The sequence below is a fragment of the Entelurus aequoreus genome, linkage group LG05 (genome assembly GCF_033978785.1).
Source record: "Entelurus aequoreus isolate RoL-2023_Sb linkage group LG05, RoL_Eaeq_v1.1, whole genome shotgun sequence".
Classification (NCBI taxonomy): domain Eukaryota; kingdom Metazoa; phylum Chordata; class Actinopteri; order Syngnathiformes; family Syngnathidae; genus Entelurus; species Entelurus aequoreus.
The window spans coordinates 66,475,888-66,492,741 of NC_084735.1; the positions used below are offsets into that span (position 1 = coordinate 66,475,888).

The 16,854-nt window shown below is 38.1% G+C and overlaps 1 protein-coding gene across 5 annotated transcripts in view; it reads left to right on the plus strand.

Annotated features, from left to right (window-relative positions):
- cadm2a (cell adhesion molecule 2a) overlaps positions 1–16,854 on the plus strand; it is a 599,539-nt gene that overhangs the window by 540,395 nt on the left and 42,290 nt on the right. For 4 of the 5 annotated variants that reach the window (XM_062048684.1, XM_062048685.1, XM_062048686.1 and 1 more), the window contains exons 5-7: positions 7,991–8,152; positions 8,243–8,333; positions 11,046–11,224. In XM_062048684.1, the coding sequence (XP_061904668.1) occupies positions 7,991–8,152; positions 8,243–8,333; positions 11,046–11,224 (432 nt within the window). Of the gene's footprint in view, positions 1–7,990; positions 8,153–8,242; positions 8,334–11,045; positions 11,225–15,480; positions 15,662–16,854 lie in introns of those variants that run through there. The other variant, XM_062048688.1, reaches the window with a different exon arrangement.

Genomic DNA, 16,854 nt, shown 5'->3' on the forward strand with positions numbered 1-16,854 from the left:
ACATGCAGGGGTAGAATGTCAACCATTGTCATGCCAGACACAGTTACTTTGCCAGCTTAGTTCCTTGAACGATTGGTAAATATTACATGTACTATTCCATGCTTTTATATTCTATACAGCAGAACATTTAAGGCCAAACACAAACTGTTTAAAAAAGCTGGTCTTTTTTTTTTTTTAGTTGAGTTCAAGTACATTGGAATAGACTGAGGAATTGGAATTCACAATTCAAAACAGGTCCGAAAGGGAGTTGGAAGATGCAGAGCTTATTTAATCCTACCCATTTTTCCTATCACGAGTACACAGTAAATATGCACGACTCACAAAAAGAACACAGAATGCACCCCCACCTCCACAGGCAATTTACTCCTTAATTTTGATTGCTTGAAATGTAAATTTAGTGTTGTATTTTTCCAGAAAATTTGTGTTCCCTATAACCTGGTAATTATTTGTGCAAATTCTGGTCACTTCAAATGAGACTTTCCCAGAATAGTTGGTTAAATGAATCAAAGTGTATTTATATAACCCTTAATCACAAGTGCCTGAAAGGGCTTCACAAACCACGAGTCTGAACCCCCATCCGTGCAGGAAAAAACGAACCCAATGGGAACATTGAGAAGCCTTGTGAGGGACCACAGATTTGGGGACCCCTGGGTGACCGGGTGCAATGGATGTAGAGTGAGTACAGTTATTAATGTGAGAGTCCAGTCCATCGGTTCCTTAATATATTCTATTACAGATATTTCTTCCTGAACTTACTCATTACTGAAAATGTTATTTTGGTTACTAAAACACTTAAAAGCCATTTTTCCTTAAAATTAGAATATTAGATTAAAAGCAAATGTTGCCCTAAATTTGTTTTTGTTTTTTTCTTTTTTTAAATTCAAAGATTTTCTTTACAAAAATGTGTCAACATTTTTAAATGCCAAAGTTTACTCCATAATGTTGATGTTGTATATTTCCAGAAAATGCAAGTTTTTTAAAATACAACTTTATTGGTAATTATTGTTGAAAATTCAAATGAAGCTGTCCCAGACTTTGTGTTTTTTTTACTGAAAACTCCAAAACCTTTAGATGGTAAACTTGGGAAAATTATACTATGACGTTACAAGTTAATTTTCCCTCCCTAAAATGTAATTAAATACTTTTTTTCTGAAAATGTTGGTAAACTTAGAATATCTCATTTCAAAGCTTATTTACTACTTAATTTTGATTACTTAAAATTAGGGCCATCAAAGAGTTGACTATATATACATAAAATAAAAAATATATAATTAGTCATGCACTAGATTCAAAATTCTTTATCATCATCATTATGCGAACATAACAGTTTTGTTAATGCTCTCAGTTATAGGAAATGTATAAATAGTTGCAAAGGAAAATTAACATAATTTTTTTCTCAAATAAAAAATGAAAAGCACTCTCCCAATATATCATTTAAAATTCAAAAATATTGCACAATACTGCACTTAGATGACCAGGGACAACCAGAGGCAGGTAAAACTGAATGACCACTAACAGTAAATGCAGATTAATCATGCAATTTATTACTCACATGCTCCTTTACCTTAACCGTGGAGGGTTACCTGAAGGCGACGTGGGTTTGTTATACGGTCAGTGATCAGGTCAATGCATACGTCCGTGCAAAGATGAGTGGTGTGCTCGCTGGCAATTTAACTTCAAAATAAACCCAACAGGACTTTGTTACCAAGTTTTGAGAAAATAAATGGTGAACATTCAAGTGAAACCTTTTTTTAAATGATTGTGCATGACATTCTGACAGTAAAATTGCATGTGTCAAAATATTCTGGTCTTTTTTAAATATGTGTCTTTTTTCTTTTATACAAGCATTTATTGTGATTAATGTGAATGGTTAAAAACTATAATTTGACTGCACTACTTAAAATATAAATGTAGTCTTGTATTTTTCCAGAATGTGTGTCAGAATGTGTCTGACTATTGGTAATTATTTTCGAACATTTTGGTTAATTCAAAAGCAACGTTCAACTATGCCTTTAGAGACATATTTCCTCTGAAAAATGTGATTTAGTGGAGGTATTTTTTTGTGAAAATGTTTGTTTCAACAACTCAAAATTCAACTTGAGTGACATTTTTCCCTTCAGAATGAAAATGCTACACCAAGCTAATTTCCCCCAAATGTTTAGTTACTTCAACTGTGACTTAAAAAAAAAAAGTAAGCTATATTCCAAATTTTACAGCCCCAGGAGTGCTAGACTGTATATACTTTCACATTCAGTCACTTCATTAGATACACCTACTACCTAATGTAATCCATTGTGAGAGCTGCCATGAAAAGGATGCTATTCTGGTTTATCAGGTGTTTCATCCATTCAGCTCCCACCACACGCCGGCAAAAGCAATCACCACCTCCTCAGCTAGAGGATTGAAACATGAATATTTGCACAATAGCTATTATTACATAATGTATATAAAAAGTACAAATGTAATAGCATGGTAAATTTACCATGTCAATTAGGCTATTTAAAATGAGCCTTTGCATCAGTGTTTAACAAACCAAACAGGTTTGTCCTCCAATTTTTTTTCCCCCCGCTAATTCCACATCCCATTCAATATAGGTCTCAAGTAACAGCCTCATAGAGTGTACTGGTTGCAGGGTAATTATCACAAACACCGCTGCACGGTTGGTTCACGAGAGACTTTAATAAAAGAGAGAAGGCATGCAATAAACAAATAATTCTGCAGTGTGTACTTGAGTGCTGTTTCTTCTTGAAACAACACGTTGCTTACATGATAACACAGCAGCAAAACCTAATATTTTATGCCAAAATCTTTTAAATAGACTATATTTGTGCAAAAGCTAAAGAGCATAGTGATTAGTTCTTTGTTCTACAGTAGATTGCACCACCACCCTCCAAGATGCCATTAGTGAATGTGTATTTATTTACCAGCAGCACATTAACACCCTTGGGGACTTGATGTCGGGACTCATTTTATTATTCAATCAATATCGCTGCAACAGATTTATGCTCTGGCTTATTTTGTTTTGTTGTAGGGAAAAAAGGGAATAAATGTTATTGCATCTATATTTACAGCTGAGTTGTTTTGAGCAGTAAGAGATCCTAAAGGGTGATTTTATTCCTAATAATCCTGATGTAACCACTGTTAAAGAAAACTGAAATAAAATAAGTCCTCATCCTTTGCCGATGCCTAATGAAGCGACATCTGCACAGCAATACTGTCACCATAGTGGCTCTTTATGTATTTCTGAAATTAATCTCCAGGTACTAGGGTTGTATGGTATACCGGTATTAGTAGAGTACCGCGATACTAATGAATCATATTCGGTACATACCGCCTGTAAAAAGTACCGGTCCAGCCCCAGTCGGCAGTGTTTTAGCTACTTCTAAATCCCTAATTCTGGTCTCCCTGGCGACAAATAAAGTACGTTTTTTACAAGTATCATCCCTGCAGGATGAGGAATAGCTAAACATGCTGCACTGCACATCCTAGCTCACCGGCGTCAAAATGTAAACAAACACCTAACATCCACTGTAATGATACCATGTACAGGTCTTATCTAGTTGATATTACTATGATTACATCAATATTTTTTGGCATCACAACATCTTCTTTCGTTTAAAAAAAAATTATATTATGTTTATAAAATAAGGAAATATGTCCCTGGACAAATGAGGACTTTGAATATGACCAATGTATGATCCTGTAACGATTTGGTATCGGATTGATGTCAAATGTGTGGTATCATCCAAAACTAATGTAGCGCATCCAAACAACAGAAGAATACATGATTATTACATTTCAACAGAAGTGTAGACAGAACATGTTAAAAGAGAAAGTAAGCAGATATTAACAGTAAATGAACAAGTAGATGAATAATTCATTTTCTACCACTTGTCCTTAATAATTTTGACAAAATAATAGAATGGAAAATGACACAATATGTTACTGCATATGTCAGCTGACTAAATTAGGAGCCTTTGTTTGCTTACGTACTAATAAAAGTCAAGTTGTCTTGTACAAACGTATGTTCACTATTTTATTTAAGGACTAACTTGCAATAAGAAACATATGTTTAATGTACTTTAAGATTTTTTGTTAAAATAAAGCCAATAATACAATTTTTTGTGGACCCCTTTATTTAGAAAACTTTCGAAAAGTATCTAAATAATTTTGGTACTGGTACCAAAATATTGATATCGGGACAACACTACCAGGTACTATATACTGTACATTTGCTCACTTTTATGGATTTTTGTTTTGTTTATTTACATAGCCTGTCATATTTTTAAATATAAATACACTTTGTTACATGGGTGCTTATTATTAAACAAAATGAGGGGGATTGTGATTACTGCCTGTCTAAAAATGAAAAAAGTCAAATTGCACCTAATAAAAGCACACAATTAGATATTTAACTTATGCTTATGAGAATTCCACTCATCCAACTGCTGTACAGTAAATGATTTTTATATTCTAATTTTTGAATAGCTGTCTGTAATGGCTGTCCATAAATTCCATTTCTAGCTCTGAGCTAGAAGTTTTCTTCTTTGCCATCATTGTCACAATAACCGCCAGCTGTGGTTACACAATAAACTGCGATGAAATACACGTTTGGTTTGGCTTTTGATGCATATGGTATCCAAAAAAATAATCGGTATGCTTAGAGCAGTGTGTACCTAATAATGTGACCCCTAAAAAAATAATCAGTATGCTTAGAGCAGTGTGTACCTAATAATGTGACCCCTACACAGTGCCTTCTTTTCAACCCTCTGGATTTTTTTTTTTTTGATGTCGTGCATCCATGTCTCCTTCCCTCTCTCGCTTGGATGCCTGCCGCAAACGCTGCAGAGCTGTCAATCACTCACCTCAAGGGGGGAGGCGGGCTGATTGGCTGAAGTATAGGGGAAGTGATTGAGCAGATAGTTGATTGACAGGCTGCAAGTACGAGAGAGGGAGAAGTTGTTTGGATGCGCTGCAGATGAGCACGCAGCAGGGAGGCATTGGGGGAGAGTAAACAGTCTCTTTAGGAGACATAAACAAAAGGTGGCCTGCACCAGGGATTTTAACGCAACCTTGCCTTTGCTAAGAATACACAAATAGGACACGGTTTTGCAAAGAGAACCACGCTGTGTAAAATAGGACACCTTGTTGTTAAGGCAAACTTTTGGCTCGTTTCCACATTGCTGAGCATGTGTTTGAAATACATAATACATAAGGGTCCAAACACTTTTGCCAGACTTACAATAATGATCATGTTTTTACTATAATTGTACCCTCTGTACAACATACGATCATTAATGCCAAAAATTCCATATTGTATAATAGTTTGACACCCTTTAATACATGGCTGTTAGCAAACATAAAGAGGATACATCCTGACAATTTTTCCAACTGTGCTTTTAGACCAGAGGTCCCCAAATTACGGCCCGCGGGCCAGATACGACCCAGCAGCGTCCAAAATCCGGTTGGCGGTTAGTCCCAAGTAAAAAATAAAAAATTAAAATAAACATTTAAAATGTTTTTTGTAATTATTATTATTTTTTTAATCTGTCCTTTTTCGCCCATCCATCAATCCGTGTTCTACCGCTTGTCATCACGCTTGTGCCGCAAAGTTGGGCGAGAGCGCAGCAAGTGCACGCTCTTTCAGTTAATTAGTGCACGAGGGAAAAAAATGGCAAAATCGTTGGGGAAACGTAAAATAGACTCAGAGTGTAGAGTTTTTAAACATCAGTGGACTTTTTTTTGTTCAATGTAAGGAAAAGGCAGTTTATATTATATATATATATATATATATATATATATATATATATATATATATATATATATATATATATATATATATATATATATATATATATATATATATATATATATATATATATATATATATATATATATATGGATGGATGGATGGATGGATGGATGGATGGATGGATGGATGGATGGATGGATGGATGGATGGATGGATGGATGGATGGATGGATGGATGGATGGATGGATGGATGGATGGATGGATGGATGGATGGATGGATAGATAGATAGATAGATAGATAGATAGATAGATAGATAGATAGATAGATAGATAGATAGATAGATAGATAGATAGATAGATAGATAGATAGATAGATAGATAGATAGATAGATAGATAGATAGATAGATAGATAGATAGATAGATAGATAGATAGATAGATAGATAGATAGATAGATAGATAGATAGATAGATAGATAGATAGATATAAACAATTAAAATAAACATTTAAAATGTTTTTTGTAATTATTATTATTTTTTTAATCTGTCCTTTTTCGCCCATCCATCAATCCATGTTCTACCGCTCGTCATCACGCTTGTGCCGCAAAGTTGGGCGAGAGCATGTTAGAACAGCCTCTGGCATGTTCTAACATGCCAGAGGCTGTTCACCTTGGAGACCTGCTGCGGATATGGGTACGGCCTGGCGCGAGATTTACACCTTCTCATATATATATATATATATATATATATATATATATATATATATATATATATATATATATATATAGCCCGACCCCTGGCCAATTTTTTTTTAACCCAAAAAAGTTTGGGGACCCCTGTTTTGGACTATTAAAAATGTAAAACTGCATTATAAACTACACTATACACGGTGCGTGGTAATGTTTTAGCAACGTCAAATAAATGATAAATGATAAATGGGTTATACTTCTATAGCGCTTTTCTACCTTCAAGGTACTCAAAGCGCTTTGACAGTATTTCCACATTCACTCATTCACACACACATTCACACACTGATGGAGAGAGCTGCCATGCAAGGCGCTACCAGCACCCATCAGGAGCAAGGGTGAAGTGTCTTGCCCAAGGACACAACGGACGTGACTAGGATGGTAGAAGGTGGGGATTGAACCCCAGTAACCAGCAACCCTCTGATTGCTGGCACGGCCACTCTACCAACTTCGCCACGCCGTCCCCCTACATATGATAATTTTTCTTTGAAATACGAACATTTAAAGCTTCTGATACATTAACTTGCCATTTCCCATCTGACAACACCAAAAATGCTCCAAAAGGTTAGTGGTTTGGGTGCCCAAATACTTGACTTCATGACATTTCTAAGTAAGAAAAAATGTTAAATATGTTTTCTTTATTCCGATGAAAATCTAAAACCTTCTGCTCGGCACCGTAGAACCTTTCTGTTAAACTTAAAGCACCACTGATAGTCACACACACACTAGGTGTGGTGAAATTACTCTCTGTATTTGACTTACCCCTTGTTCCACCCCCTTGAAGTTGAGGGGAACAGAGAGCAGCAGCGGTGGCCACGCTCGGGAATCATTTTGGTGATTTAACCATAAATTCCAGCCCTTGATGCTGAGTGCCAAGCAGGGAGGTAATGGGTCTCATTGTTATAGTCTTTGTATGACTCGAAAAAATGTGATGCTAGCAATGCTAGCGATGCCAGCTAGCACAAACGTGTTGTGTTCGATGTTCAAAGGAGCAATAAGAAGATCAGATTTAAATTCAAAAGTGGTATACAGTCTTTTTCTTTGCCTTCTGGCACTAGAACGTAAATAATTGTGCATGTAGGTTGTAGTTTTTGTAGCGTCAGCTGTAGCTGTATCCTCAAAAATAATGGGGTAAATGGCTGCCTCATTCAAAGAGGCTTGGAATTTGGAGAATCTTCCTGTATCAAAATGTAAGATTGTCAAAGAGGTATTGATTGGCGTATTGTTTGTTTGAAGAAAGATGCTTAAGAGTATTTAACTATAGAACTAAGCCCATTCTTATAGCATGATATAAGTATTGCGTTCACATCTTATCCCAAAGCAGCTCAATTTGACTTAATCTAATTAAGAAAGGGCTATAATCTCCCCTCCTTTAGATAATCTGTCAATACCCCGCAGTGTGCTTTCAGATCTGTGCGCGGCGATAAAGATGCATGTAGACGCACGTCTGTAACGGGTCTGCCGTGCCTCGCTGACCTGATTCTCTCCACACAGGCGCCAAGGAGGTGAACGCCAGCGGGAAGACGTTCACAGTGCGGAGCTCGCTGCAGCTGCACGTGGACAGAAACGACGATGGCGTAGCGTACACCTGCAAAGTGGACCATGAGGCGCTGGCGCAGGCACCGCAGCAGGACACCAAAGTGTTGGAGGTCCACTGTGAGTGTAAACATGAACACACTACATGTCAACACACGGAGGAAGAAAAAAAATGTTTCACTCTATATGTCTTTTTTTTTTTGTGCTTAGACGCTCCTCATGTGAAGATAGTCCCCTCTGTTGAAGTCCCCCAGGAGGGTCAGTACTTAAAGCTGGAGTGTCTGTCGCGAGGAAACCCATCGTAAGTGACTTACGCTTGTATACTTGATCATAGTATCACTCAATGTTTTAGATTGGTTATTATGCTTAGTATATTATACAAAGCCTGCTCAGTGGCCTTGTGGTTAGAGTGTCCGCCCTGAGATGGGTAGGTCGTGAGTTCTTACCAAAGACTATAAAAATGGGACCCATTACCTCCCTGCTTGGCACTCAGCATCAAGGGTTGGAATTGGGGGTTAAATCACCAAAAATGATTCCCGGGCGCGGCCACCGCTGCTGCTCACTGCTCCCCTCACCTCCCAGTGGGTGAACAAGGGGATGGGTCAAATGCAGAGGACAAATTTCACCACACCTAGTGTGTGTGTGACAATCATTGGTACTTTAACTTTAACTATAATACAGTGGAATCTCCATTTACGAACTTAATTGAATTAATTAATTAAATTAATTGTACTAGTAAACCGAAACGTATGTATAGTTAAGCAGAGTTCTTCAAAGGAATCAATATAAACATGAATAATTGGTTCTATTCTCTACAAAAGTCCGTTTTAGTAGGAAAAGAAATGCACACTTTGAAAAAAGGGTGTTTGCATGTCCCAATGATCCTAGGAGCTAGGTTGTCCCCGGGTTGGGTCTCCCAAGACAAACCGGTGAGGCACCAGAAAAAAAGAGCAGCTTGAAGACCTTTATAAAGAACAAAAACGAGGAATTAGATTTCCCTCGCTCGGACGCGGGTCACAGGGGCCCCCCTCTGGAGCTAAACCCGGGGGTGGGACTCGATAGCGAGCGCCTGAAGAAGCACAGCCCGAAGAGGCCACATGGTTCCCCCTTCCAATGGGCTCACCACTCATAGGAGAGGGCATGGAGGTCGGGTGCAGTGTGAGCTGAGCGGAAGCCGAAGGCAGAGCCCTTGGGGATCCGACCCTCGTCTACAGAAGCTAGCTCTTGGGACCTGGAACGTCACCTGACTGTTTGTGCTTACGCACCAAACAGTAGCTCAGAGTACCTGCCCTTTTCGGATTCCCTCAAGGGAGTACTGGAGAGTTCTCCCTCAGGTGATTCCCTTGCTCTGATGGGGGACTTCAACGCTCACATTGGCAACGACAGTGAAACATGAAGACGTGTGATTGAGAGGAACGGCCACCTGAATCTGAACCCGAGTGGTGTTTTGTTATTGGACTGTTGTGCTCATCACAGATTATCCATAACAAACATCATGTTCAAACATAAGGGTGTCCATATGTGCACTTGGCACCAGGACACCCTAGGCCGCAGTGCCATGATCGACTTTGTGCTTGTATCATTAGATTTGCAGTCTCATGAGAGGGGCGGAGCTTTCTACGAACCACCATCTGGTGATGAGTTTGCTCCGATCGTGGGGGAGGATGCCGGTCAGAACTGGCAGACCCAAACGTATAGTGAGGGTCTGCTGGGAACGTCTAGCAGAATCTCCCGTCAGAGGGAGTTTAAATTCCCACCTCCAGAAGAACTTTGAACATGTCACTTGACATTGAGTCCGAGTGGACCATTTTCCGTACCTCGATTGTCGAAGCAGCCAATCGGAGCTGTGGCCGCAAGGTGGTCGGTGCCTTCCGTGGCGGGAAATTCCATAACCTCTACCAGCGGTGAGGGATGCAGTCAAGCTGGAAAAAAATAAAATAATAAAAGAGTCTTTCGGCTCATAGCACTCCGGAGGCAGCAGACAAGTACTGACAGAAAATGGATGGATGTAACAATTCTTAATTGATAAAAAAAAAAATTAAAATCGATTTTTATTTTGTTTTTTTTGTTGGGTTTTTTGTTTTGTTTTTTCCCCCCAATCTTTCCTGTCCAGCCACTTAGGCAAATCATATTGTTGATGTAGATGCCCATTTTTTCAGAAAAGAGAAGTTTGGGATACTTCTCTTGTTGCCTTATTTGTATTTGACTTTATTAAATGTTTGGGAAGCATTTTATTAAACAAAACCAATTTAAGTAATATAGAAATTAATCAGATCTGTTTTATGGAGGAATGTAGTTAACCATAGAACTGGCATCCAATGTTATTGAAAAGGTATAGATTTCGAGTCGAGAATTGTTTTGTAAAGAGAATAGATTCTCAATCGAATCGTTACCCCCAAAAATTGAATGGGATCGAATCATGTGGTGCCCAAAGATTTACAGCCCTAATATGTACTGTAATATATATACATATATATATACATATACATATATATATACACACACACATTTCTTCAAAGTGTGCATTTTTGTACTTTAATAGGGACTTTTGTCAAGACTACAAGCAATTATTCATGTTTACATTGATTCTTATCGGGGAACTCTGCTTCACTATACAATTACAAACTTTTTGGTTTACTGTACGAACCATGTTCAAGAACCAATTCAGTTTGTAAATCGAGATGCCACTGGTGGAAAAACACAACTAACATTTACTGAAACACAGCTAACATTTACTGAAAGGACAAAAAAGTCAGCCTTTGCTTCCAAAGGGCGCTGGCTCTGGTAAGCCATCGGCAGCCATCTAGCAGAGTAGTAAGAGCTCAACATCCTTGGCCAGAAGTCTTTCTCGGAGACGGATACTCCGACCCTTGAACCTTGCGGCACACCAAACGCACTGTCATGACACCAACTATGATTCCAACCAATTTAACGGATTCCTTGACATATAAAAACTGGATAGTTTTGTTGATAAAGTTATGTGATTTATTATGATTTGTTTCTCTGTCTCCAGCCCGGACCCGGTGATGTGGACAAAAGACGGCGTGGAACTTTCTGACCTGGGCAGGGTGGCCGTGGAGGGACGGGATTTGACTTTCACTTTGCTGAACAAGACGGACAATGGCACCTACCGCTGTGAAGCCAGCAACTACCTCGGGACCAGCAGCGCCGAATACGTACTCTACGTGTATGGTGAGCGAGAGAGGGCGTGCGATATAACTTTACAGTATTTAACCATCATTGCAGATAAAGAAGTTGTTATCAGGATAGTTTGGAGATTGTGGAATTGTAAACGTTACGCAGCTCCACACACGCATACCATAGTGACCTGTACTGCTGGGTGGTAAATAATTTAATAATGTGCAATACAGAAGCCCCAAACTGAACTATGACTCTTTCGAGCTAACCTAGCGCTGTGCATGCGTATCAGCACTGAGTGATTAGTGGTATAGCATCGCTCACAGGGCCTCAGGTGGCACTAATACCACCAACGTCTTTCTTTAAATAAACCTGCGCCCCAGATCCTTCTCATGCATGAGGGAAAAGCAAGGGTGTGTGTGTGCGTGTGTGTGTGTGTGTGCGCGCGCGCGCGTCTATATGTACTGTATGTATATTTGTATTTGTGTGCATATGCATGTATTTAAGTTAGGGGTGTAACGGCATCAAAATCTCACGGTACAATATTATTGTGGTATAAGCCCCCCAAAAAAGAAAAGACTTAAAAATATTAGTGTGTAAAATGTATATTTGATATACAATTGTATATAATTGAACACAAACATAATGCTCAAATGTTATAATCATATTATTACTACAAACAAGTATGTACTGTATATGTAACAACTCCCGTGACCCTGAGAGGGACAGGCGGTAGAAAATGGAGGGATATATATATGTATTTATTTTAAATATACTTTCAGTTAAGTGTCTTTAAACTAACAATATAAACATCCAGTGTAACAAATGCAAAATAATAATGTTCACGTTAGTGTCTTTCAACTTTTAACTTCAGAGAAACAGTGTCTTCTGTAGTGGACATAATATATCACTCTGAAAAATGCTGATTTTCAGAAAAGTTATCTGACAATTTAACATTTGATATTGTAAATACTTCACAAATTGATGCTAGGCATCCTTGGCATCAAATATATTTTCCAGGTTGTGGTTTATCAAGTTGCTTCTCATATTACTTGTGTTCCCCGCAGTGCAGTGTCACCAAACTTGTGGCACATTTCCTACTGACAACATGGATAACAAATCCATTGAAACCACGAGTGGATTCAATGTTATTGAAAAATAAACGTGGGTTAAAACATCACAACAACTCAACAACTGACCAGCTTTATGTGTCGTCTTAAAAACACTCCAGACGAAGGCGACAACTTTGCCTCGCAGTTTTTTCGCCAGAGTTTGTCTGTCAGCAACATAACTCAGAAAGTTATGGATGGATGGTAATGAAAACTTCAGTTAATGTCCGAAAAAACAATCCTTTCTCTCCTTTACGATCTCCCACACACGGACCTCGCACACTGGCGCGACGCAGGGAATTTTGGGAGTTGTAATTTACTTCCAGATTGACCAGTTCAAAAGTGCCAGCAAAAAACTACGCTGACCAAGTTTTCATATCATACTGTCATACGTAACGGTATTATTGTGATTATTTTAATACCAAAATATCGCGGTATTTGTAATACTGTTACACCCCTAATGTATGTCCACACGTTTGTGTGTGTGTGTGTGTGTGTGTGTGTATGTATGTATGTATGTATGTATGTATATACATACAGTCGTGGTCAAAAGTTTACATACACTTGTAAAGAACATAATGTCATGGCTGTCTTGAGTTTCCAATCATTTCTACAACTCCTTATTTTTGTGTGATAGAGTGATTGGAGCACATACTTGTTAGTCACAAAAAACATTCATTAAGTTTGGTTCTTTTATGAATGTATTATGGGTCTACTGAAAATGTGACCAAGTCTGCTGGGTCAAAAGTATACATACAGCAATGTTAATATTTGGTTACATGTCCCTTGGCAAGTTTCACCGCAATAAGGCGCTTTTGGTAGCCATCCACAAGCTTCTGGTTGAATTTTTGACCACTCCTCTTGACAAAATGGGTGCAGTTCAGCTAAATTTGTTGGTTTTCTGACATGGACTTGTTTCTTCAGCATTGTCCACATGTTTAAGTCGGGACTCTGGGATGGCAATTCTAAAACCTTAATTTTGTTTGGGGTCATTGTCCTGTTTCATCTGACCACAGAACTTTCCTCCAGAAGGTCTTATCTTTGTCCATGTGATGTCAGATGAAACAACAATTGAGCTGTTTGGCCACAATACCCAGCAATATGTTTGGAGGAGAAAAGTTGAAGCCTTTAGTACTAGGAACACCATTCCCACTGTCTAGCATGGTGGTGGTAGTATTATGCTCTGGGCCTGTTTTGCTGCCAGTGGAACTAGTGCTTTACAGAGAGTAAATGGGACAATGAAAAAGGAGGATTACCTACAAATTCTTCAGGACAATCTAAAACCATCAGCCCAGAGGTTGGGTGTTCTAACAGGACAATGACCCCAAACACACGTCAAAAGTGGTAAAGGAATGGCTAAATCAGGCTAGAATTAAGGTTTTAGAATGGCCTTCTCAAAGTCCTGACTTAAACGTGTGGACAATGCTGAAGAAACAAGTCCACGTCAGAAAACCAACACATTTAGCTGAACTGTACCAATTTTGTCAAGAGGAGTGGTCAAAAATTCAATCAGAAGCTTGCCAGAAGCTTGTGGATGGCTACCAAAAGTGCCTTATTGCGGTGAAACTTGCCAAGGGACATGTAACCAAATATTAACATTGCTGTATGTATACTTTTGACCCAGCAGATTGTCACATTTTCAGTAGACCCATAATAAATTCATAAAAGAACCAAACTTCATGAATGTTTTTTGTGACCAACAAGTATGTGCTCCAATCACTCTATCACAAAAAAATAAGAGTTGTAGAAATTATTGGAAACTCAAAACAACCATGACATTCTGTTCTTTACAAGTGTATGTAAACTTCTGATGGCGACTGTATGCATGCATGCATATATGTATGTGTATATACATAATCTTCTTTCACCAAGACCCAGGATTGCTCAGTGGTTTATACAGTTGACTCCCAATAAGCGGTAATGGGTTCAAATCCCAGTCGAGTCGACCATTAAAGCTTATTTATAGTGAATTGCGTCACCAACACTGCAAACTTTATTAGTGCAGGCAGCCGTTTTACTCATGAATTGCATACAAAACATGATTCATGCTCAAATGTGACCATAATATGTATTATTATTATTATATAACATTTGTAGTGTAGAGAGTTGTGTAGACAATGATAAAAATATTGGTACTTTAGCAATTTGAAAGAAAGAAAGTGATGAAACTCTTTAGGTAAAAGAACGGGTATAATCTCACTGCAGTATATGGAGGTCCACTTTTTGATAGCCCGGCATCGCTCAAAGACCAAAGCCCCCTCTTGGCAACTTCTTTAAAATTAATTAAATGGTACCTTTTCAGTAATAGTATGATAAAACATCTTAAAGACATTGAAAACTCTGTTGGTGGCCATTTGGAAAAATTAAAAAATAGAGGTCCTTTTTTAGCAGTTTAACCTGATAGTCCCCTATGGGTAAGGTTGACGTAGTCAGTGTGTGTGTGTGTGTGTGTGTGTGTGTGTGTGTGTGTGTGTGTGTGTGTGTGTGTGTGTGTGTGTGTGTGTGTGTGTGTGTGTGTGTGTGTGTGTGTGTGTGTGTGTGTGTGTGTGTGTGTGTGTGTGTGTGTGTGTGTGTGTGTGTGTGTGTGTGTGTGTGTGTGTGTGTGTGTGTGTGTGTGTGTGCATGCATGCATGTGTAATTTAGTGCTGTGATGTCAGTAATATCGCCACAAAGGATAAGTCATTCCTGGTAACGCCAGAGGAAGTGGAGGATGAAGTGAATCAGTGTCAGGGAAAACGGATAGCTCATCCTCCCTCTTTTCCCTGTGTCTCCTCAGCCGTTTGTCCCTCAGTATTAAGTCGCTTTTCCTTTTTCTTTCAGGAGCTTAGTGAGTGCAGGATGAGGGGACAACAAAGCAGAGAGAGAATTTCCCTGAGTAGTACGATAAATATTGCTTTATTATTGCGACAGGCACCTAGTGGGGTGTTTTTATTTTGCAATAAGCACAATATTCAATATGCCGTGGCCGACTAATAGAGATATCTCATATGGTCTTAAATATCCGTGGTAATAAAAGATAATAAGGACATAATGAGGCTGTTCTAGGATGCAACCAAGGTTGGTATCAATAGTTCATGAAGTGCAGGGTGTCATCAGTGCCATAGCAGCATGCTTTCTATGTAAAGGTAATGCTGCTCTTTTATCTTGTTATATTTTATGTTTGTTTCCATCCATCCATTTTATACCGCTTGTCCCTCTCAGGGTCGCGGGGGTGCTGGAGCCTATCCCAGGTGCACTCGGGCGGAAAGCGGCCCTGGACAAGTAGCCACCACATCACAGGGCCAACACAGATAGACAACATTCACACACTAGGGCCAATTTAGTGTTGCCAATAATGTTTGTTTTGGATAAAGAATATAATGTGTTACTCTAAAAGTACACTTGATATTATGATTGATGAATAGGATATTCACCACCTTGTTGTATCTTCTGATTGACTAATTAAAAACATTGATCTATGACGTAACTCCAGTTTGATTCCATTTGGAGCTTGTTTAATTGACAATTTAGTAGGAAATGTGCAAAAATTAATGCAGATGTGAAGATTTGCTGTTATATAAAAAAGTAGCGTATGCCCTCATCTTTTAAAAAATATCAAAGATTTTTCAATAAATACATTTACAAAGAATAGATAACTAAATACAATCAATTGTATTATTGTGTTTTAATTCATTCTATTGATTAACAATAATTTATTTGTATTTATTATATTATTATGGTATTAATTGTTCATATTTTTATGTTGAAATTTTAAACAAATTATTTCTGCAATTTTTTTCTTGAAACGCATATAGTATTATGTAGCATTATTTCATGACTATTGTCTGTCATTTGATTTTCTGTATTATACTACTTTTAGTACAATGCAACTTAGTAAAAAAGAAAATCACAAAATTACTTATTTGAGCAAGACAATGACAAACCACATTCTGCACTTTGTAAAAGAGTGCGGGTACTAGACTGGCCTGCCTGTAGTCCAGACCTGTCTCCCATTGAAAATGTGTGGCGCATTATGAAGCCTAAAATACCACAACAGAGACCCCCGGACTGTTGAACAACTTAAGCTGTACATCAAGCAAGAATGAAAAATAATTTCACCTGAAAAGCTTAAAAAATTGGTCTCCTCAGTTCCCAAACGTTTACTAAGTGTTGTTAAAAGGAAAGGCCATGTAACAGTGGTAAAAATGCCCCTGCGCCAACTTTTTTGCAATGTCTTGCTGCCATTAAATTCTAAGTTAATGATTATTTGCAAAGAAAAATTAAGTTTCTCAGTTCAAACATTAAATATCTTGTCTTTGCAGTCTATTCAATTGAATATAAGTTGAAAAGGATTTGCAAATCATCGTATTCTGTTTTTATTTATGATTTACACAACGTGCCAACTTCACTGGTTTTGTATATGTATACAGTAGTTCCTTGTTTATTTCTGCTAATTGGTTCCGTGCCTGACTGTGGTAAATTAATTACTCCGAAGTAGGTATTCTTAATTATAAATTCAACATAGCTAAAGCATAAGAAAAAACAGTTTACAACCTTCTAAATAAAATTTTTTTTAACATTACGAGTGTTTTCTAG